This window comes from Oncorhynchus mykiss, chromosome 28 (assembly GCF_057628025.1).
Source record: "Oncorhynchus mykiss isolate SJ-2025 chromosome 28, ASM5762802v1, whole genome shotgun sequence".
NCBI lineage: Eukaryota > Metazoa > Chordata > Actinopteri > Salmoniformes > Salmonidae > Oncorhynchus > Oncorhynchus mykiss.
In genome coordinates, this window is record NC_143049.1 from 35,342,203 (window position 1) to 35,358,561 (window position 16,359).

The 16,359-nt window shown below is 42.9% G+C and overlaps 1 protein-coding gene across 1 annotated transcript in view; it reads left to right on the forward strand.

Moving 5' to 3' along the window:
• The first annotated feature begins 8,532 nt into the window (after nt 1-8,532).
• The window catches only part of LOC110508231 (uncharacterized), a 67,767-nt gene continuing 59,940 nt past the window's right edge, over nt 8,533-16,359 (forward strand). Inside the window, exons 1-5 of the mRNA XM_090225194.1 lie at nt 8,533-8,810; nt 9,432-9,564; nt 12,785-12,827; nt 15,345-15,416; nt 15,947-16,081. Of these exons, the coding sequence (XP_090081320.1) occupies nt 9,518-9,564; nt 12,785-12,827; nt 15,345-15,416; nt 15,947-16,081 (297 nt within the window). The 5' untranslated portion in view covers nt 8,533-8,810; nt 9,432-9,517. The remainder of the gene's footprint in view (nt 8,811-9,431; nt 9,565-12,784; nt 12,828-15,344; nt 15,417-15,946; nt 16,082-16,359) is intronic.

A 16,359-nucleotide genomic window follows, 5' to 3' on the forward strand; every position in this document is an offset into this window, starting at 1 on the left:
TCAGCGCTCCCTCTCTGACGACAAGGTCCACCCATGCGCGTATTTTTCTCATCGCCTGTCGCCGTCGGAACGTAACTATGATGTGGGTAACCGCGAACTGCTCGCCATCCGGTTAGCCCTAGGCGAATGGCGACAGTGGTTGGAGGGGGCGACCGTTCCTTTTGTCGTTTGGACTGACCATAGGAACCTTGAGTACATCCGTTCTGCCAAACGACTTAATGCGCGTCAGGCGCGTTGGGCGCTGTTTTTCGCTCGTTTCGAGTTCGTGATTTCTTATCGTCCGGGCTCTAAGAACACCAAGCCTGATGCTTTGTCTCGTCTCTTCAGTTCTTCAGTAGCCTCCACTGACCCCGAGGGGATTCTCCCTGAGGGGCGTGTTGTCGGGTTGACTGTCTGGGGAATTGAGAGGCAGGTAAAACAAGCGCTCACTCACACTCCGTCGCCGCGCGCTTGTCCTAGGAACCTTCTTTTCGTTCCCGTTCCTACTCGTCTGGCCGTTCTTCAGTGGGCTCACTCTGCCAAGTTAGCCGGCCACCCTGGCGTTCGGGGTACGCTTGCTTCCATTCGCCAGCGTTTTTGGTGGCCCACCCGGGAGCATGACACGCGTCGTTTCGTGGCTGCTTGTTCGGTCTGCGCGCAGACTAAGTCCGGTAACTCTCCTCCTGCCGGCCGTCTCAGGCCGCTTCCTATTCCCTCTCGACCGTGGTCTCACATCGCCTTAGATTTTGTCACCGGACTGCCTTCGTCAGCGGGGAAGACTGTTATTCTTACGGTTGTCGATAGGTTCTCTAAGGCGGCTCATTTCATTCCCCTTGCTAAGCTTCCTTCTGCTAAAGAGACGGCACAAATCATCATCGAGAATGTTTTCAGAATTCATGGCCTTCCGTCAGACGTCGTTTCGGACAGAGGTCCGCAATTCACGTCTCAATTTTGGAGGGAGTTTTGCCGTTTGATTGGGGCTTCCGTCAGTCTCTCTTCCGGCTTTCACCCCCAGTCTAACGGTCAAGCAGAACGGGCCAATCAGACTATTGGTCGCATCTTACGCAGTCTTTCTTTTCGCAACCCTGCGTCTTGGTCAGAACAGCTCCCCTGGGCAGAATACGCCCACAACTCGCTTCCTTCGTCTGCGACCGGGCTATCTCCTTTTCAGAGTAGCCTCGGGTACCAGCCTCCGCTGTTCTCATCTCAGTTCGCCGAGTCCAGCGTCCCCTCCGCTCAGGCTTTTGTCCAACGTTGCGAGCGCACCTGGAAGAGGGTCAGGTCTGCACTTTGCCGTTATAGGACGCAGACTGTGAGGGCTGCTAATAAGCGTAGAACTAAGAGTCCTAGATATTGTCGCGGTCAGAGAGTTTGGCTCTCCACTCAGAACCTTCCCCTTAAGACGGCTTCTCGCAAGTTGACCCCGCGGTTCATTGGTCCGTTCCGTATTTCTCGGGTCATTAATCCTGTCGCAGTTCGACTTCTTCTTCCGCGATACCTTCGTCGCGTCCACCCGGTCTTCCATGTCTCCTGCATCAAGCCCGTCCTTCGCGCCCCCGCTCGTCTTCCCCCCCCCCCCCCCATCCTTGTCGAGGGCGCACCCATCTACAGGGTCCGTAGAATTTTGGACATGCGTCCTCGGGGCCGTGGTCACCAGTACCTCGTAGATTGGGAGGGGTACGGTCCTGAGGAGAGGAGTTGGGTTCCCTCTCGGGACGTGCTGGACCGTGCGCTGATCGAGGATTTCCTCCGTTGCCGCCAGGTTTCCTCCTCGAGTGCGCCAGGAGGCGCTCGGTGAGTGGGGGGGTACTGTCATGTACTGTCATGTTGTGTCTTGTCTCTGTCCTTTCCCTTCACCCTGTCTCCCTCTGCTGGTCGTTGTTAGGTTACCTTTTCTCCCCCAATTTCCACCAGCTGTGCCTTGTCTCCTCCTAACCACCTCGTCACCCCGTTTCCCACCTGTTCCCTTTTTCCCTCTGATTAGGTCCCTATATCTCTCTCTGTTTTTGTTCCTGTCCTTGTCGGATTCTTGTTTGTTGTGTTTCATGCCTGAACCAGACTGTCGTCATGTTTGCTGTAACCTTGTCTTGTCCTGTCGGAATCTGCCGGTCCGTCTGAGCCTACCTATGTTTGGTAATTAAAGAAGCTCTGTTTAAGTTAATTCGCTTTTGGGTCCTCATTCACGCACCGTAACATTACACATACAACAGTATTCAATTAAGCTATTAATTAAGCTAATTAAGCTATTGTCTATAGCTATAGTGCTGATGTGTGTGTGTGTGTGTGTGTGTGTGTGTGAGAGTTTGAATGTTTCCAGAGGAAAGTAAAGGGGATACCTAGTCAGTTGCCAACCGAATGCATTCAACCATAATGTGTCTTCCGCAGAGGAGGGCACAGTATGGCTTCTGAGCAGATCATAGTGAACTTCAGTTAGTTAAATCAGCCAATACAGTAAGTTAAAATTAGCCTTTTTATTGGCATGGGTATACCACACAAACATATTTTCCTGCTCACTGAAAGATTGTCTGGGGGGCTGATGATCAATGACACGACTTGATTACTGATCCCCCCCACTCTCTCTCTCAGACACACACACACACACACACACACACACACACACACACACACACACACACACACACACACACACACACACACACACACACATACACACACACACACACACACACACACACACACACACACACACACACACACACACACACACACACACATACACACACAGTGGTGGAAAAAGTACCCGATTGCCATACTTGAGTAAAAGTATAGATACCTTAATAGAAAATGACTGAAGTGAAAGTCACCCAGTAAAATACAACTGGAGTAAAAGTCTAACAGTATTTGGTGTGAAATATACTTAAGGAATAAAACAAAAATGTTTATTTTACCCAAACACATACCTATAAATAGTACAACCAGAGAAACGGATCATTTTGCAGTAGTATCCAGAGCTATATATTGGTCCTATTGGTCATGGCTGCCGAGTGGCACACAATGGGATTGCATTGCAGTTCTCCAGCTGTATCCACTGAAATAGCGGTGGGTGCACTAGGTTTAAGGCACGAGGGCAGGGGGCACGGGATGGGTCACAGAGCCGCGCACAGAAGACAGACCTAGCCCATGGGGAACCCCACCCCACCCCGCCCCGCCCCGCCCCAGATGCAAACTTTGAAGACCGATATTGAGTCCTTGAAGGCAGACCAGCAGAAAGAGAAACATTATCTGTTGCAGAGAAACGGGTGACAGCTGATGCATTAGTCCAGAGCCAGGCGGCATTGGCGGAGAGTCAGGTGGAGAATGGCACGTTGAAGAGGGCGAGGAACGAGATGCAGTCACAATCCATGCCAGGCACATCTGTGAGCTCTGGAACTTCACCTCCGACAGGCAGAGTCAGCATACCTGGTGGGTTTGTCAGGTCGTCGGTTCACCCTGACATTTCCATTCCTCTTCTGACAACAGAACTTGACCAAGTCAAATGTGGCTTATAAGTGAACCACTGGGTGTTCATCATTAATACTGTGTCTCAGAAGTTTCTGTCCATGACTGATGCAACCCGAAAAAGTATTAAAGAGTTATTGAGTACTTGACGTCACCGAGAAAGCCTGGACATGGCCTGCTCTCCCTTATGTAAGGAATTAGGCACTTTCCCATGTTTACAACAGTATGTACTGTAGGCTATGTTTACTTGTCATACAGCACAGTAGCCTAATAAGCAAATGAAGGTGGCTTATATCTTCAAAATGCTGTAAATGCTTTATTATCCAAATGTAAAAAATTTCAGCGTCCTGCTACTCATGCCAGGAATATAGTATATGCATATGATTAGTATGTGTGGATAGAAAACACTCTGAAGTTTCTAAAACTGGTTAAATTACGGCTGTGACTATAACAGAGCGTGTGTTTCATCGAAAAGCGCAAGAAAAACTGGTCACTGAAAACTGAAAAAAATATCCATGCGCCACTTGCATGTATTGTTTAAGGGACACCAAATTAAATAGGGCCGAGATTGCAATTCCTACAGCTTCCACACGATGTAGCCAAAAACGTCATTTTCATTGACAAAAATCCTTTGTGTCATGACAAATAGATCCTTCATTCCGTCCAGCATACAGCAATCGATTTTGGAAGAGAGAAAAAGGGACATTGTTTTCTTGAGTAGCTGCTATTGAATACAGATCGCCCAGTGATCAATTTGATCGCTTATTAACGTTTACAAATACCTAAAGTTGGGTTACAAAAGCAGGTTGAAGTGTTTTGTCAAAGAATATAGGCAACTTATATAATTTTAAAAAATGACGTTGCGTGTTGGAAGAGAGCTTTTTTCCTGAACCAGACAGGCTATACAAATGGATATTTTGGGCATACATGGACGGATTTAATCGGGAAAAAGACCCAATTGTGATGTTTATGGAACATATAGGAGTGCCAACAAAGAATATCATCAAAGGTAATGAATGTTTTATATTTTATTTCTGCGTTTTGTGTAGCGCCGGCTACGCTAATTCTTTTGTTTACGTCCCCTTCAGGTATATTGGGGTGTTGCATGCTATCAGATAATAGCTTCTCATGCTTTCGCCGAAAAGCATTTTAAAAATCTGACTTGTTGGCTAGATTCACAACGAGTGTAGCTTTAATTCAATACCCTGCATGTGTGTTTTAATGAACGTTTGAGTTTTAACGAGTACATTTTGCATTTAGCGTAGCGCATTTGCATTTCCAGGTGTCTAGATGAGACGTCTGCGTCTCAAGTAGGATCAAGCATGGAGAAGTGAAAATTTTCAATTATACTCCATGATATTCTTAAGATATATGTGTTGACTGAATATAAGCAAGTGATGTCTGCTAAATAATCAAGTTGATGGCGCATTCACATGGCCTCGGCACCTACATAAAGCTACATGTGGGCGACTCATGCAAAATGTCAGATAAAGCATATACTGTACAGTACTGTATTTCTTCACCAGCATCTTTATGCTTTCGTTAATAACATAATGATAAAATACTCTCAAAATGCCAATGTTTGTTTATTTAGTTATGGATCTATAATGAATTACTGTGGGAATAAATATCACTGAATTACAGAAATATTGGAACAAAGTTGTCTAATGAAGGTAACAAATTGTTGCTTACTGGAAAATACTCTTTCATGCACACACGGTCACGTTGTACAGCGCCATTATGGCTATTAGTAGGTAGCTGGACAATAGACTTGCCTAGAAGGAGGGTAGGGGGAGAATTCTATCGTCAAATGTATTTCTTAGTTCAATTGGCTGTATCACAACTGGTCGTGATTGGTTGCAATTTCAGTTTGATACACCAGAAAAGACCAAACAAATAATACAACAATAAGTATTATTGTGATTATGTATCACATCCGACCATGATTGGGAGTCTCATAGGGCTACGCACAATTGGCCCAGCCTTTCTACCCCTCTAAAAACATAAATAAATGTTTTGGCCTTTACAAATATTATTATATATATATTATCGAGTTGATGGCACAGTCATATAGCCTCAGCACCTACATAAAGCTGGTCTTGATAAATCAACAAGATTTTTATTTTCATTGAATCTCCTCTTGAGTTTTGGTTAGACTGCAATTATACAATTAGGGTGTGGAAATGTTATGCTCTGAGGATTTGGGCTCTGACTGTCACATTGTACAGCGCCATAATTTCTGTTCCATCCTAATGGAAACATTGAGGGTTTTTCATTTTTCTTGAAATAGAAACACCATAATATTAATCAAATTAATTAAGCAACATTTCTTAAAATCATTCTCATATACTATGTTTTTACAAAAAAAGGTTTTCAATTCTCTAGCCACTATTGAAGACTATCAAATGCTTCTCAAAGATGCCCTCTGGTGGTCAAACTAGCACTAGAACCCGCAAATAGTACCAGCAAAACACAACTGGCAGCTTCACTAAATAATACCTGAAAAACACCCGTCTCAATGTCAACAGTGAAGACACGACTGCTGGATGCTGGCCTTCTAGGCAGAGTTGCAAGGAAAAAGACATATCTCAGACTGGCCAATAAAAATAAAAGATTAAGATGGGCAAAAGAACACAGACACTGGACAGAGGACCTCTGCCTAGAAGGCCAGCATCCCGGAGTTGCCTCTTCACTGTTGACATTGAGATGGGTGTTTTGCGGGCACTATTTAATGACGCTGCCAGACTTGTGAGGTGTCTGTTTCTCAAACTAGACACTCTAATGTACTTGTCCTCTTGCTTAGTTGTGCACCGGGGCCTCCCACTCCTCTTTCTATTCTGGTTAGAGCCAGTTGTGATGCCAGTTGGACGTACTGCCAAATTCTTTAAAACGAAGTTGGAGGCGGCTTATGGTAGAGAAAGGAACATTACATTCTCTGGCAACAGCTCTGGTGGACATTCAGCATGCCAATTGCACGCTCCCCCAAAATTTTGGACATTTGTGGCATTGTGTTGTGCGACAAAACTGCACATTTTAGAATGGCCTTTTATTGCCGCCAGAAGAAGGTGCACCTGTGTAATGATCATACTGTTTATTCAGCTTCTTGATATGCCACACCTGTTAGGTGTATGGATTATCTTGGCAAAGGAAAGATGCTCACTATAAGGGATGTAAACAAATTTGTGCCCATATTTTAGAGAAATAAGATTTTTGTGCATTCTATTTCTACTCATGAAACATGGGACCAACACTTTACAAGTTGCGTTTATATTTCTGTTGCACCAGGTCATGTCTAGAAAACAACAAGATGAAAGGAAATGGTATCTGTGGTACACTAACGGAATGGTTTCCTTGATACAGATTATGCCTAGTCCTAGACTATAAAGCACTTTCTATTGATCTTGATTTTTAGTCTAGAACTAGGCTCAATCAATGTCCGGGAAACCATCCCTAAATCCATTAGCAGAAACATAAATATTACACTGAGTAGGTGTAGGCAGGGACAGAGCCATAGTGGGGCAAATTCTTGTCCAACTTGGCACTAAAATTACCATGACATTCTCATTCAGAATTATTGTGGCCATGGAACCTTTGGTCCAGCATAGCACCCACCAAAATTATAATGTCAAACACATTACGAGAGCTTTTAAACACAGTCTCTACTTTCAGTGGTGTACACGTTGATCATTAAGATATCCTGTGGGAGCAGCAAAATCATTTTGTTATAGAAGTGGCAAATAGGTCAAAATAAATATGGTTCAATTTCACAACCAGTGACAAACAAGTAAGATTTACTACTTTGAAAGTAGCACTGGGATTGTTATGATTTACTTTGTTGTACTCTTAGCCCAAAACCAACGGGGCTTTATGCTCACGTTACCCTTTGAAACAGTGGAAACAGAGGACTCCAAACATCTCTCAACTTTCAGTGGAGGTGGTAGCACATTACTGCCATCTAGTGGATGACACTGTGTACAACACAAGGGTATTCTGTACATGCACAGCACTTCAGCCATATTTGAGACTTGACCCAGGATTTGGGCTTTGCTTTTTATTTATTTTTTGCACTTTGTTTTTACTGGTATTTCCAGCATGATCCACTAGGTTTGTTGTATGTAGGAAATGTTATTTAATTGACACAAGCTGTCTCCATTCAATCAATCAATGTCTGGTTGTGCATGTGTGTTTTTTTGGGGGTTTGCATAAGCCAGGGGAGGCGTAGTTCTTCTAATCTTAATCACACAACGCCTATTATTTGGCAGGGATTACTATTTGTAGATCTGTGATTATACACCTTACTTTGTTCAAGCTGATCCTCTCCAACGGCCTCAGAAGTTGTAGAAAACAATTGGTCAATTAAGGGCAGTTAAAGGGTAGGCTCTATGAAACCAACCATGGAAGGATATTGTAGCAAAAATCGGGGGGTATCCACGACCGGGCCTCAAATCCGGATTCAGCCCTGTCAAGTCAACACCTTAACTGTACAAAAAAAGTTTGGGACCACACACACACACACACACAGCAGTAAACAGCCAGTGCTATCTAGCCAGCTAGTGCAAGACAACTTTGTTCAGTTGTTGTTGAGTTTGTCCTATTGCCATGCTAACTTCATGATATATTCTGCATTTTAGTTAACATGAGTATTTTCATCTTCCTGTCACACACACAGTTTAATCCTTTATTTGTGCTGCCAACCTAGACTCTAAACATATATCCTAATCCCTGTGAATTTTCAATGAGGGGGCCTGTACTTCCAGGTATGAGAAAAATGCAAATGTTAAATTTTAAAATGTAATAGCTGTTGTTGTTATTTGTTTTCCCGTATTCCATGCCCAATTGTGAGATGATGAATGAGAAAATAAGTCGATTTCCGATTTCCACATTCAGAAACGAAAAACGAGCCGTTTTCCGTTTTTCAACGACGTCCCAATGGAAGGAAAATACAAGGACCCGGTCGGTCATCTAGCGCCATTTGTCATCGTCTTCAAAGGCGCAAAACGACCCTTGTGCCCAGCTTTGATCTGATTGAACGACAATGAACCTCTCAAACTGCAGCAAAACTTTGAAATGGTTGCTAAAAGATGTAGAAGCTTCACTGTAGTTAGTGAAGTGAGTTAGCAAGTCAGGGTTTCGTTTTTGGACAGCCCAGGTTGTGAAGTGGGGGGCGGTCTAGCCTAGATATTCTCCTCTAGATGGCCAGTCATATTTCAAGACCTCTCTTTGCCTCGCTTGCATCGGCAGCAGGTGTTATCATACAATGATAACGAGTCGCGAGAGACAAGGCATATCGCTCTACAATATTCACTCATATACATACTATTGTGGATGCGGAGGAACCGTTGAGTTGAGGACGGGGTCAACACACGAATAAGGTGAGTTCTGAAAAACGTAACATTTTGATCAATCTTAAGAAATGTAGCCTATGGATATTAGGTTATATTGCCTACTAAAAGATTTTAAGAACATTGGTGTATGTGTGGACCTTTCAATGAAAAACGGATTGTGTGCATGAAGTTTCAAGCCAGTAAGCCAATGAGAACTGTAAAGTTACTATTTAAGAATGAGAAAGTAGTGTATTTTGAGAAGTTGCGTAATGACAGCATCAATTTAACATTTGACAACCTGTAAACATAAGGCTATAGATCTTTCCATGGCTGAAGACTAATTTTCATTGTGCAACTGATAGCGTCATGCAGAGTGTTTTGCAGTCAGATATTCAATCAGATTTTCAAGTGTTGTTTATTGTCTAAATTAATCTATTTCCAGTCTTGCTTTTGTCTTTACCTATTATTTTTTAGTTTGTTGGTTCTGTCTGCAGTCTGCCTTCAAAATGACATTGTAGACTGTGATCATTATCTCAATGCATATTCACAGCTAAATAAAGTTGATATACCCACTACCACATCTTATAACAACCCAGGCTCAAACCTGTAGGTCTACTATTGCACGTTTAAATGTGTGAACTCTACATGTATGTTATATGTGCTTTTCAGGTGTAGCCTTCAGTAGCTTTGAAGTGACCCTAACATATCACAGGGTGCAGCACTTAAGTGGGTGGAGTCATCTGAAGGAGTGACCAATGAGTCCCTTCGCTTGCTGGGTGACCTTCTGTTCTCTGCCTATCTGGTGAGTCTTCCTGCCTCAGCGCATAATTTATATATTATATTAATTGATGGGTTTTCTACAGAGAAGAGAAGGGTGTCAAAGGGGGTGAATCATACCAGAGGTGGTTTGGTGAACTACTCTTGCCTTTGCGAGACCTGAAGACTCGTGATAGCTTAGCTCCCAGGGCTAATGGCTTTGCTTGGTGATGTTTATTAGAGGTAGATGGCTAGTTGTAGCTAGTTTAACCTTGCACTGTGACACAAACTGTTGTCCCTGACCCATAATAGTTAAGGGCTCATGGGAGCATCCCTGCTACGGTTTGTACTGTACATGCAGCAGACGCACAGCACCCACTTACTACCAGAAAGCATTTTCTTTTGCAGTGGAGAAGTTGGGAGTAATGTGGTCTTCTATCTTAACACTTGGTGGCAGCAGTAGGATCCACGTGTTAAAATAGAAGACCTGGCAGCCTAGATTGACGTTCTGGAACAGCAATAGTTAGAAAGTATGACATCATATGCCAATTTTAACGTGGGAAGGATTTGATACCTATGGATACAATAATATGAAGGGACGTGCACAGGGAAAGATGCTCAACACACACACACCTTGACAGATTCAGGCATACGTTCAGTGAACCTCAATGACCTCGACTAACCGGTGCTCCTGCACATTGACTCTGTACCGGTGCCTCCCTGTATATAGCCTCACTATTGTTATGTTACTGCTGCTCTTTAATTATTTGTTACTTTTATCTGTTTATAAAAATACAAAAAATTGTATTTTTCTTAAAATTGCATTGTTGGTTAAGGGCTTGTAAGTAAGCATTTCACTCTACGGTTGTATTTCGTGCATGTGACAAATACAATTTGATTTGATTTGAACCCAAAAGATAGACTGTGCCTTCCCTTTTTTTTGTATATATTATTAGACTTTTTTTGCTATTATTTCTGCTATAAATAGACAAAAACAATAGACAACTGAACATATACATACAGCGCTGTTAAAAAAGTATTTGCCCCCTTCCTGATTTTCTTGTTGTTTTTGCACATTTGTCACACTTAAATGTTTCAGATCATCAAACACATGTTAATATTACACAAAGATAACCCAAGTAAACACAAAATGCAGTTTTTAAGTGATAATTGTATTTACTAAGGGATTAAAGCTATCCGAACCTTCATGGCCCTATGTGACAAAGTAATTGCCCCCCCTTGTTAAATCATGAATTTACTGTGGTTAATCACATTTTTTTGGAAAGCTGAGTTCAATTTCACTAGCCACACCCGGGCCTGATTACTGCCAGACCTGTTGAATCAAGAAATCACTTAAATAGAACCTGTCTGACAATGTGAAGTAGGCCAAAAGATCTCAAAAAGCAAGACATCATGCCGTGATCCAAAGACATTCAGGAACAGATGAGAAACAAAGTAATTTACATCTATCAGTCTGGAAAGTATTACAAAGCCAGTTGTAAAGCTTTGGGACTCCAGTGAACCACGGTGAGAGCCATTACCCACAAATGGAGAACATTTAGAACAGTGGTGAACCTTCCCAGGAGTGGCCAGGCTACCAAATTACCCCAAGAGCGCAGCGACGACTCATCCAAGAGGTCAAAAAAGAACCCACAACAACATCTAAAGAACTGCAGGCCTCACTTGCCTCAGTTAAGGTCAGTGTCCATGACTCAACCATAAGAAAGAGTCTGGTCAAAAATGGCATCCGTGGCAGAGTTCCAAGGCGGAAACGACTGCTGACCAAAAATATCATAAAGACTCGTCTCACTTTTGACAAAAAAAAACATCTTAATGATCCCCAAGACTTTTGGGAAAATATTCTGTGGACTGAAGAGACAAAAGTTGAACTTTTTGGAAGGTGTGCGTCCCATTACATCTGGCGTAAAAGTAACACAGCATTTCAGATAAAGAACATCATACCAACAGTCCAATGTGGGGGTGGTAGTGTGATGCTCTGGGGCTGCTTTGCTGCTTCAGGACCTGGACGACTTGCTGTGATTGATGGAACCATGAATTCTGTTCTCTACCAAAAAATCCTGAAGGAGAATGTCTGGCCATCAGTTCGTGACCTCAAGCTGAAGCGCACTTGGGTTCTGCAGCAGGACAATGATCCAAAACACAACAGCAAGTCCACCTCTGAATGGCTTAACAAAAAACTAAATGAAGGTTTTGGAGTAGCCTAGTCAAAGTCTGGACTTGAATCCGATTGAGATGCTGTGGCGTGACCTTAAAAAGGCGGTTCATGCTCAAATCCTCCAATGTGGCTGAATTTCAACAATTCTGCAAAGAAAAGTGGGCGAAAATTCCTCCACAGCGATGTGAAAGACTCATTGCCAGTTATCGCAAACGTTTGATTGCAGTTGTTGCTGCAGAGGATGGCACAAGCAGTTATTAGGTTTAGGGGGCAATTACTTTTTCCACATAGGGCCATGAAGGTTCGGATAGATTTCTTTTGACTAAATAAATAAAATCATCACTTAAACTGCATTTTGTGTTTACTTGGGTTATCTTTGTGTAATATTAAAATTTGTTTTAATGATCTGAAACATTTAAGTGTGACAAATGTGCAAAAAAAATAAGAAATCAGGAAGGGGGCAAATACTTTTTCACTGCACTGTACATGTATGATATCACACTTGCTCAGACCCACATGTTCAGACCAAGACAGTGCCTTCCCACTTAACAACACTATACCGATATAGGATGTTAATTAAAGCAGATTTTTGGTAGGGGTTGATGCATTTCCTGCAACAACATTGTGATTTAAATGAAGGTCCTATATCTGTGCATTAGGCCTCAAACAGCAACGGATGAGAATTCCTGTCTGACGTAGTTTATGGGGCATGTTATAGGCTAGACTAGATACACCAGTGTAAGTTGACGAAATGCATGAAATTGTGACAAACAGTGGCCGTGCACGTTTACTTTTAGATTCTCAACCCACACAAAAAAAAATGTGCGTAGAGGCACATGCAACACACACACAGACACACACACACACACAAAGAACTTAAACACACACACCGAGTGGTCCACTTCTCTGAGGCTGCAGGTCACCTGGATGGGGGGATGCCAGCTTGCAGAGACGCCAAACAAAACATATGAGTTAAGAGGCCTCCCAGCCATATGAGTTAAGAGGCCTCCCAGCCATATGAGTTAAGAGGCCTCCCAGCCATGTGATTTTGATGAATGGAGGTTTACTGTAACACTTTGTGAAATTACAGGTGGATCGTCCTGCTGCACATCTCTGACCAGAGGGTCAATGCTGTAAGTAGAAGTAACATTTAAATCCCCTCTGTACAGCAGTTTCAAATGGTAGAAGTTTCCCACAGAAACAGATCTAGCATCAGCTTTACTCTCTCTCTATCTGAACTAAGCTGACCTTTTTATAAGGGTTTGTTTTGGCTTCACTGTTGGAATGTAGTTGTTTAGAATGAAGATAAACTTAAATCCATCAACTGTGGAATTTCTGCCTTGACCTCAAGTCCACCTGTTTCAGTCAGAGTGATTATGCGGTGTTTCAGTAGGTTGGTCTGTCTTCGTCCGTGTTCAGTATTGCACACTGTGAACCCCCCCACCCCACCCACACACACACACACACACACACACACATGGTGCCGTACAAGGGTTGTAGTGGAGGGTAAACTATGTTAATTTGGCTAGGACTGTCTGGGAGTGTTCTGAGTGGGGAGGGGAAAACGGAAAACTAGCTTTTATTTGCAGAGAGGTTTAGAACTCACTTTCTCATTGGTTAATTAACTAATTTACTGCCTGGTCACCAGGCAGGCCAAAACTATTCCACCAAAACAGGCAGAGATTTCAGGCAGTCTTATCAAACAGCTCTTACACGAAAATGGCATTATCATAATTTTCACAATTGTACAGTATAACCTTATAGTGTGGAAATATAAAACTATATATATTTTGTCTGGATTGGGACTTTAACAATTTCCGTGAGGCGGTAGATTGATTTAGTCACAGCATGATACACACGCCACATGCAATGCAATCGTGAGGTACAATATCGAAACTCGCTTTGTTTAGAGCGCTGCGGTACGTTAGTTCACAGCTGTGTTTTGCAACAGGAAAATATTGCCCCTACTGTACTTAAGATAAGTTAGTGTTGTTTGCATTAGTGTTGTTTGCATTAGCGTTGTTTGCATTTGTTGTGTGCATTAGTGTTGTTTGCACTAGTGGTGTTGTTTGCATTAGTGTTGTTTGCACTAGTGTTGTGTGCATTAGTGTTGTTTGCACTAGTGTTGTTTGCATGTATGTTGTTTGCATTAGTGTTGTTTGCATTAGTGTTGTCTGCATTAGTGTTGTCTGCATTAGTGTTGTTTGCATTAGTGTTGTTTGCATTAGTGTTGTTTGCATTAGTGTTGTTTGCATTAGCGTTTATGTCACCGCCCACTGGACACAGATGTCAATGCAACATGTATTCCATGTTGGTTCAACCAGTGTGTTCCCAGTGGGCTGCTGCTCATGATCTTCACTGGCAATCCAACCTATTTTTGTACCCCTAGCTAACATCCTGGTACTGACAGTTTTGGGGAATATTGATCTAGGGCAATAGGATCTGAATGGAATTCCCCTACACCCTCAACATTTGTATGGTTGCACTCCATGTAAACAAAACCCAAATCATCCTCCTCTATAGACTTGGTCCACATCCACGGTATTAAAATCATTAATGAATTAAACTGTTAAATGTGAGTCTGGTTTAAGAGTTCACACAGGGATTGAAGCTCTGTTTTATTGCCAAATGTGTAGTGGGAGCCCTTCCTGCCTAATAACATAAATATCCAAATATTTAGGAACCTTAAACTAACATTGCTCGGTGTTTGTGCAACTGACTTTCAACACAAGCTATGGAGAGGAGACAGAAAGCAGTTAGTTGATTAAAAAAAACCACACGGGCTGTGAAATACCTTTCTCGCAGAGAAACATTCAAATGCACTGACACACAAGCACAGTATATACTCTTGACTTTCTTGGGGGTCTATGAAGGATGGCCTAGTTTGATGAATACGACCGTGTGTAGCCCACACAACTTGTGTTTTACACTATGGTTGAAAGTAGTCAAAGCAAATCGCTAAAATTCAGTTGCATCTTTAGGGTCTTCTGTCATAAAACATGCAACGTTTCACAGTTCACTCTAGGGATTGGGCACCAATTTATGGAAAGTTCATTATCGATATCTGTAGAATTTTTCCATTTGATATCAAAATCATATCGAAGTATATATCGGAAACACTTTTTTTTTTTTACCTCAGATTACCCCACTTGCAATGTTTGAAAACAACAACGTTGCAATTGTGTAAATGTTCACTTTTTGTTAGCTTCCATGTTTCTGTGAAGTCCAGACAACTGGTTGCCCATTAGGCCAGGTGTGAATGTTCTTGGACTCTAAAACCTACCCAACAAGTTTGAATACAATGGGAAGCCCATCTACCGTTGATGCCCCATCAGCAGGCAACAAAGTATGCTGAGTTGAGAGTCTATTGAGAAGGTCTGTGTGAGGGTTTTGTGCATGCAGGAACAGTCATGCATGCTGTTTACATAATAGTGTAGGTTGAAAGGAAGGTGAAACCGTATTATGCCTTGCTCATATCAATATCATATTGAATTATCCATGTCGGTGCCCATCACTAGTCTGTCCCTCTAACTGATCTCTTCAATGCCTCATTGGTCAATCTTCATGGCTGTCATAGTGTGACAGCGCCTCATTGATCATACTTCATGGTGTCTCATTGGTGTGTGTGTGTGTGTGTGTGTGTTTTTCAGGGAGAGACGCTGGGCTCATGTGATGGCAGAGACTGCTCAGTGTGCAGCTGTCTCCCCGCCAAGGGAGCCCGGGTACGACTTTTCAATTCTCACCTCGCTCCACTGGACCCCCACAGTCCACCACTGTGCAACCATGATCCCAAGGAACCTCACAGACAGACCGAAATTCTAGTGTTTTATACAGAGACCACTTTGAGCTAGTGCTCAGACATGTACAGTAGCCTGTTACGTATGATACGATGGTACAAATGAATGTATAGGTTTGCTGAGGAACGGGATAAGAAAGTGATGTCTGCACACTTCGTAAATAAAATACATGTAAAAAGAATGAATAGAAGCTGCGGATGAATTAATAGATTTTCCTGTTGGAAAGAGAAAAGGGTAATAATTGTGCTCAGTGCAGTAGCAGGGATTCAACACATGTTTTCAGCTCATACATATCCTTGTTTTCCAGACCTGAATACTTGTGTTAGTTCTCATAGCTAAGGCCTAGGCTTTAGCTCAACGCGCTAATGTGATATTGAGGACTACATACACCCAGATCAGAAGTGTGTGCTGTGTAAATCGTATTATTACTACTTGAGCTCTCTTTTCCTGTCCAGGGGGCCCCAGGGAAGCTGGGGAAGCAGGGGCCACAGGGCCCAGATGGCATCAGGGGCTCCGCAGGGCCTCACGGAGAGAAGGGGAGGAGGGGTGTCGAGGGACCACCTGGGCTGGATGGGAAAAAAGGGGAAAGGGTGAGTGTCTGGGTGTGACTTTGTGGGTGTGACTTTGTGGGTTTGACTTTGTGGGTGTGACTTTGTGGGTGTGACTTTGTGGGTTTGACTTTGTGGGTGTGACTTTGTGGGTGTGACTTTGTGGGTTTGACTTTGTGGGTGTGACTTTGTGGGTTTGACTTTGTGGGTGTGACTTTGTGGGTGTGACTTTGTGGGTGTGACTTTGTGGGTGTTGGTCTGTCTTTCTCTATGTTTGTGTAGTTGTCTTTCTATGTTGTCTCTGCCTGTCTTACCTTGGG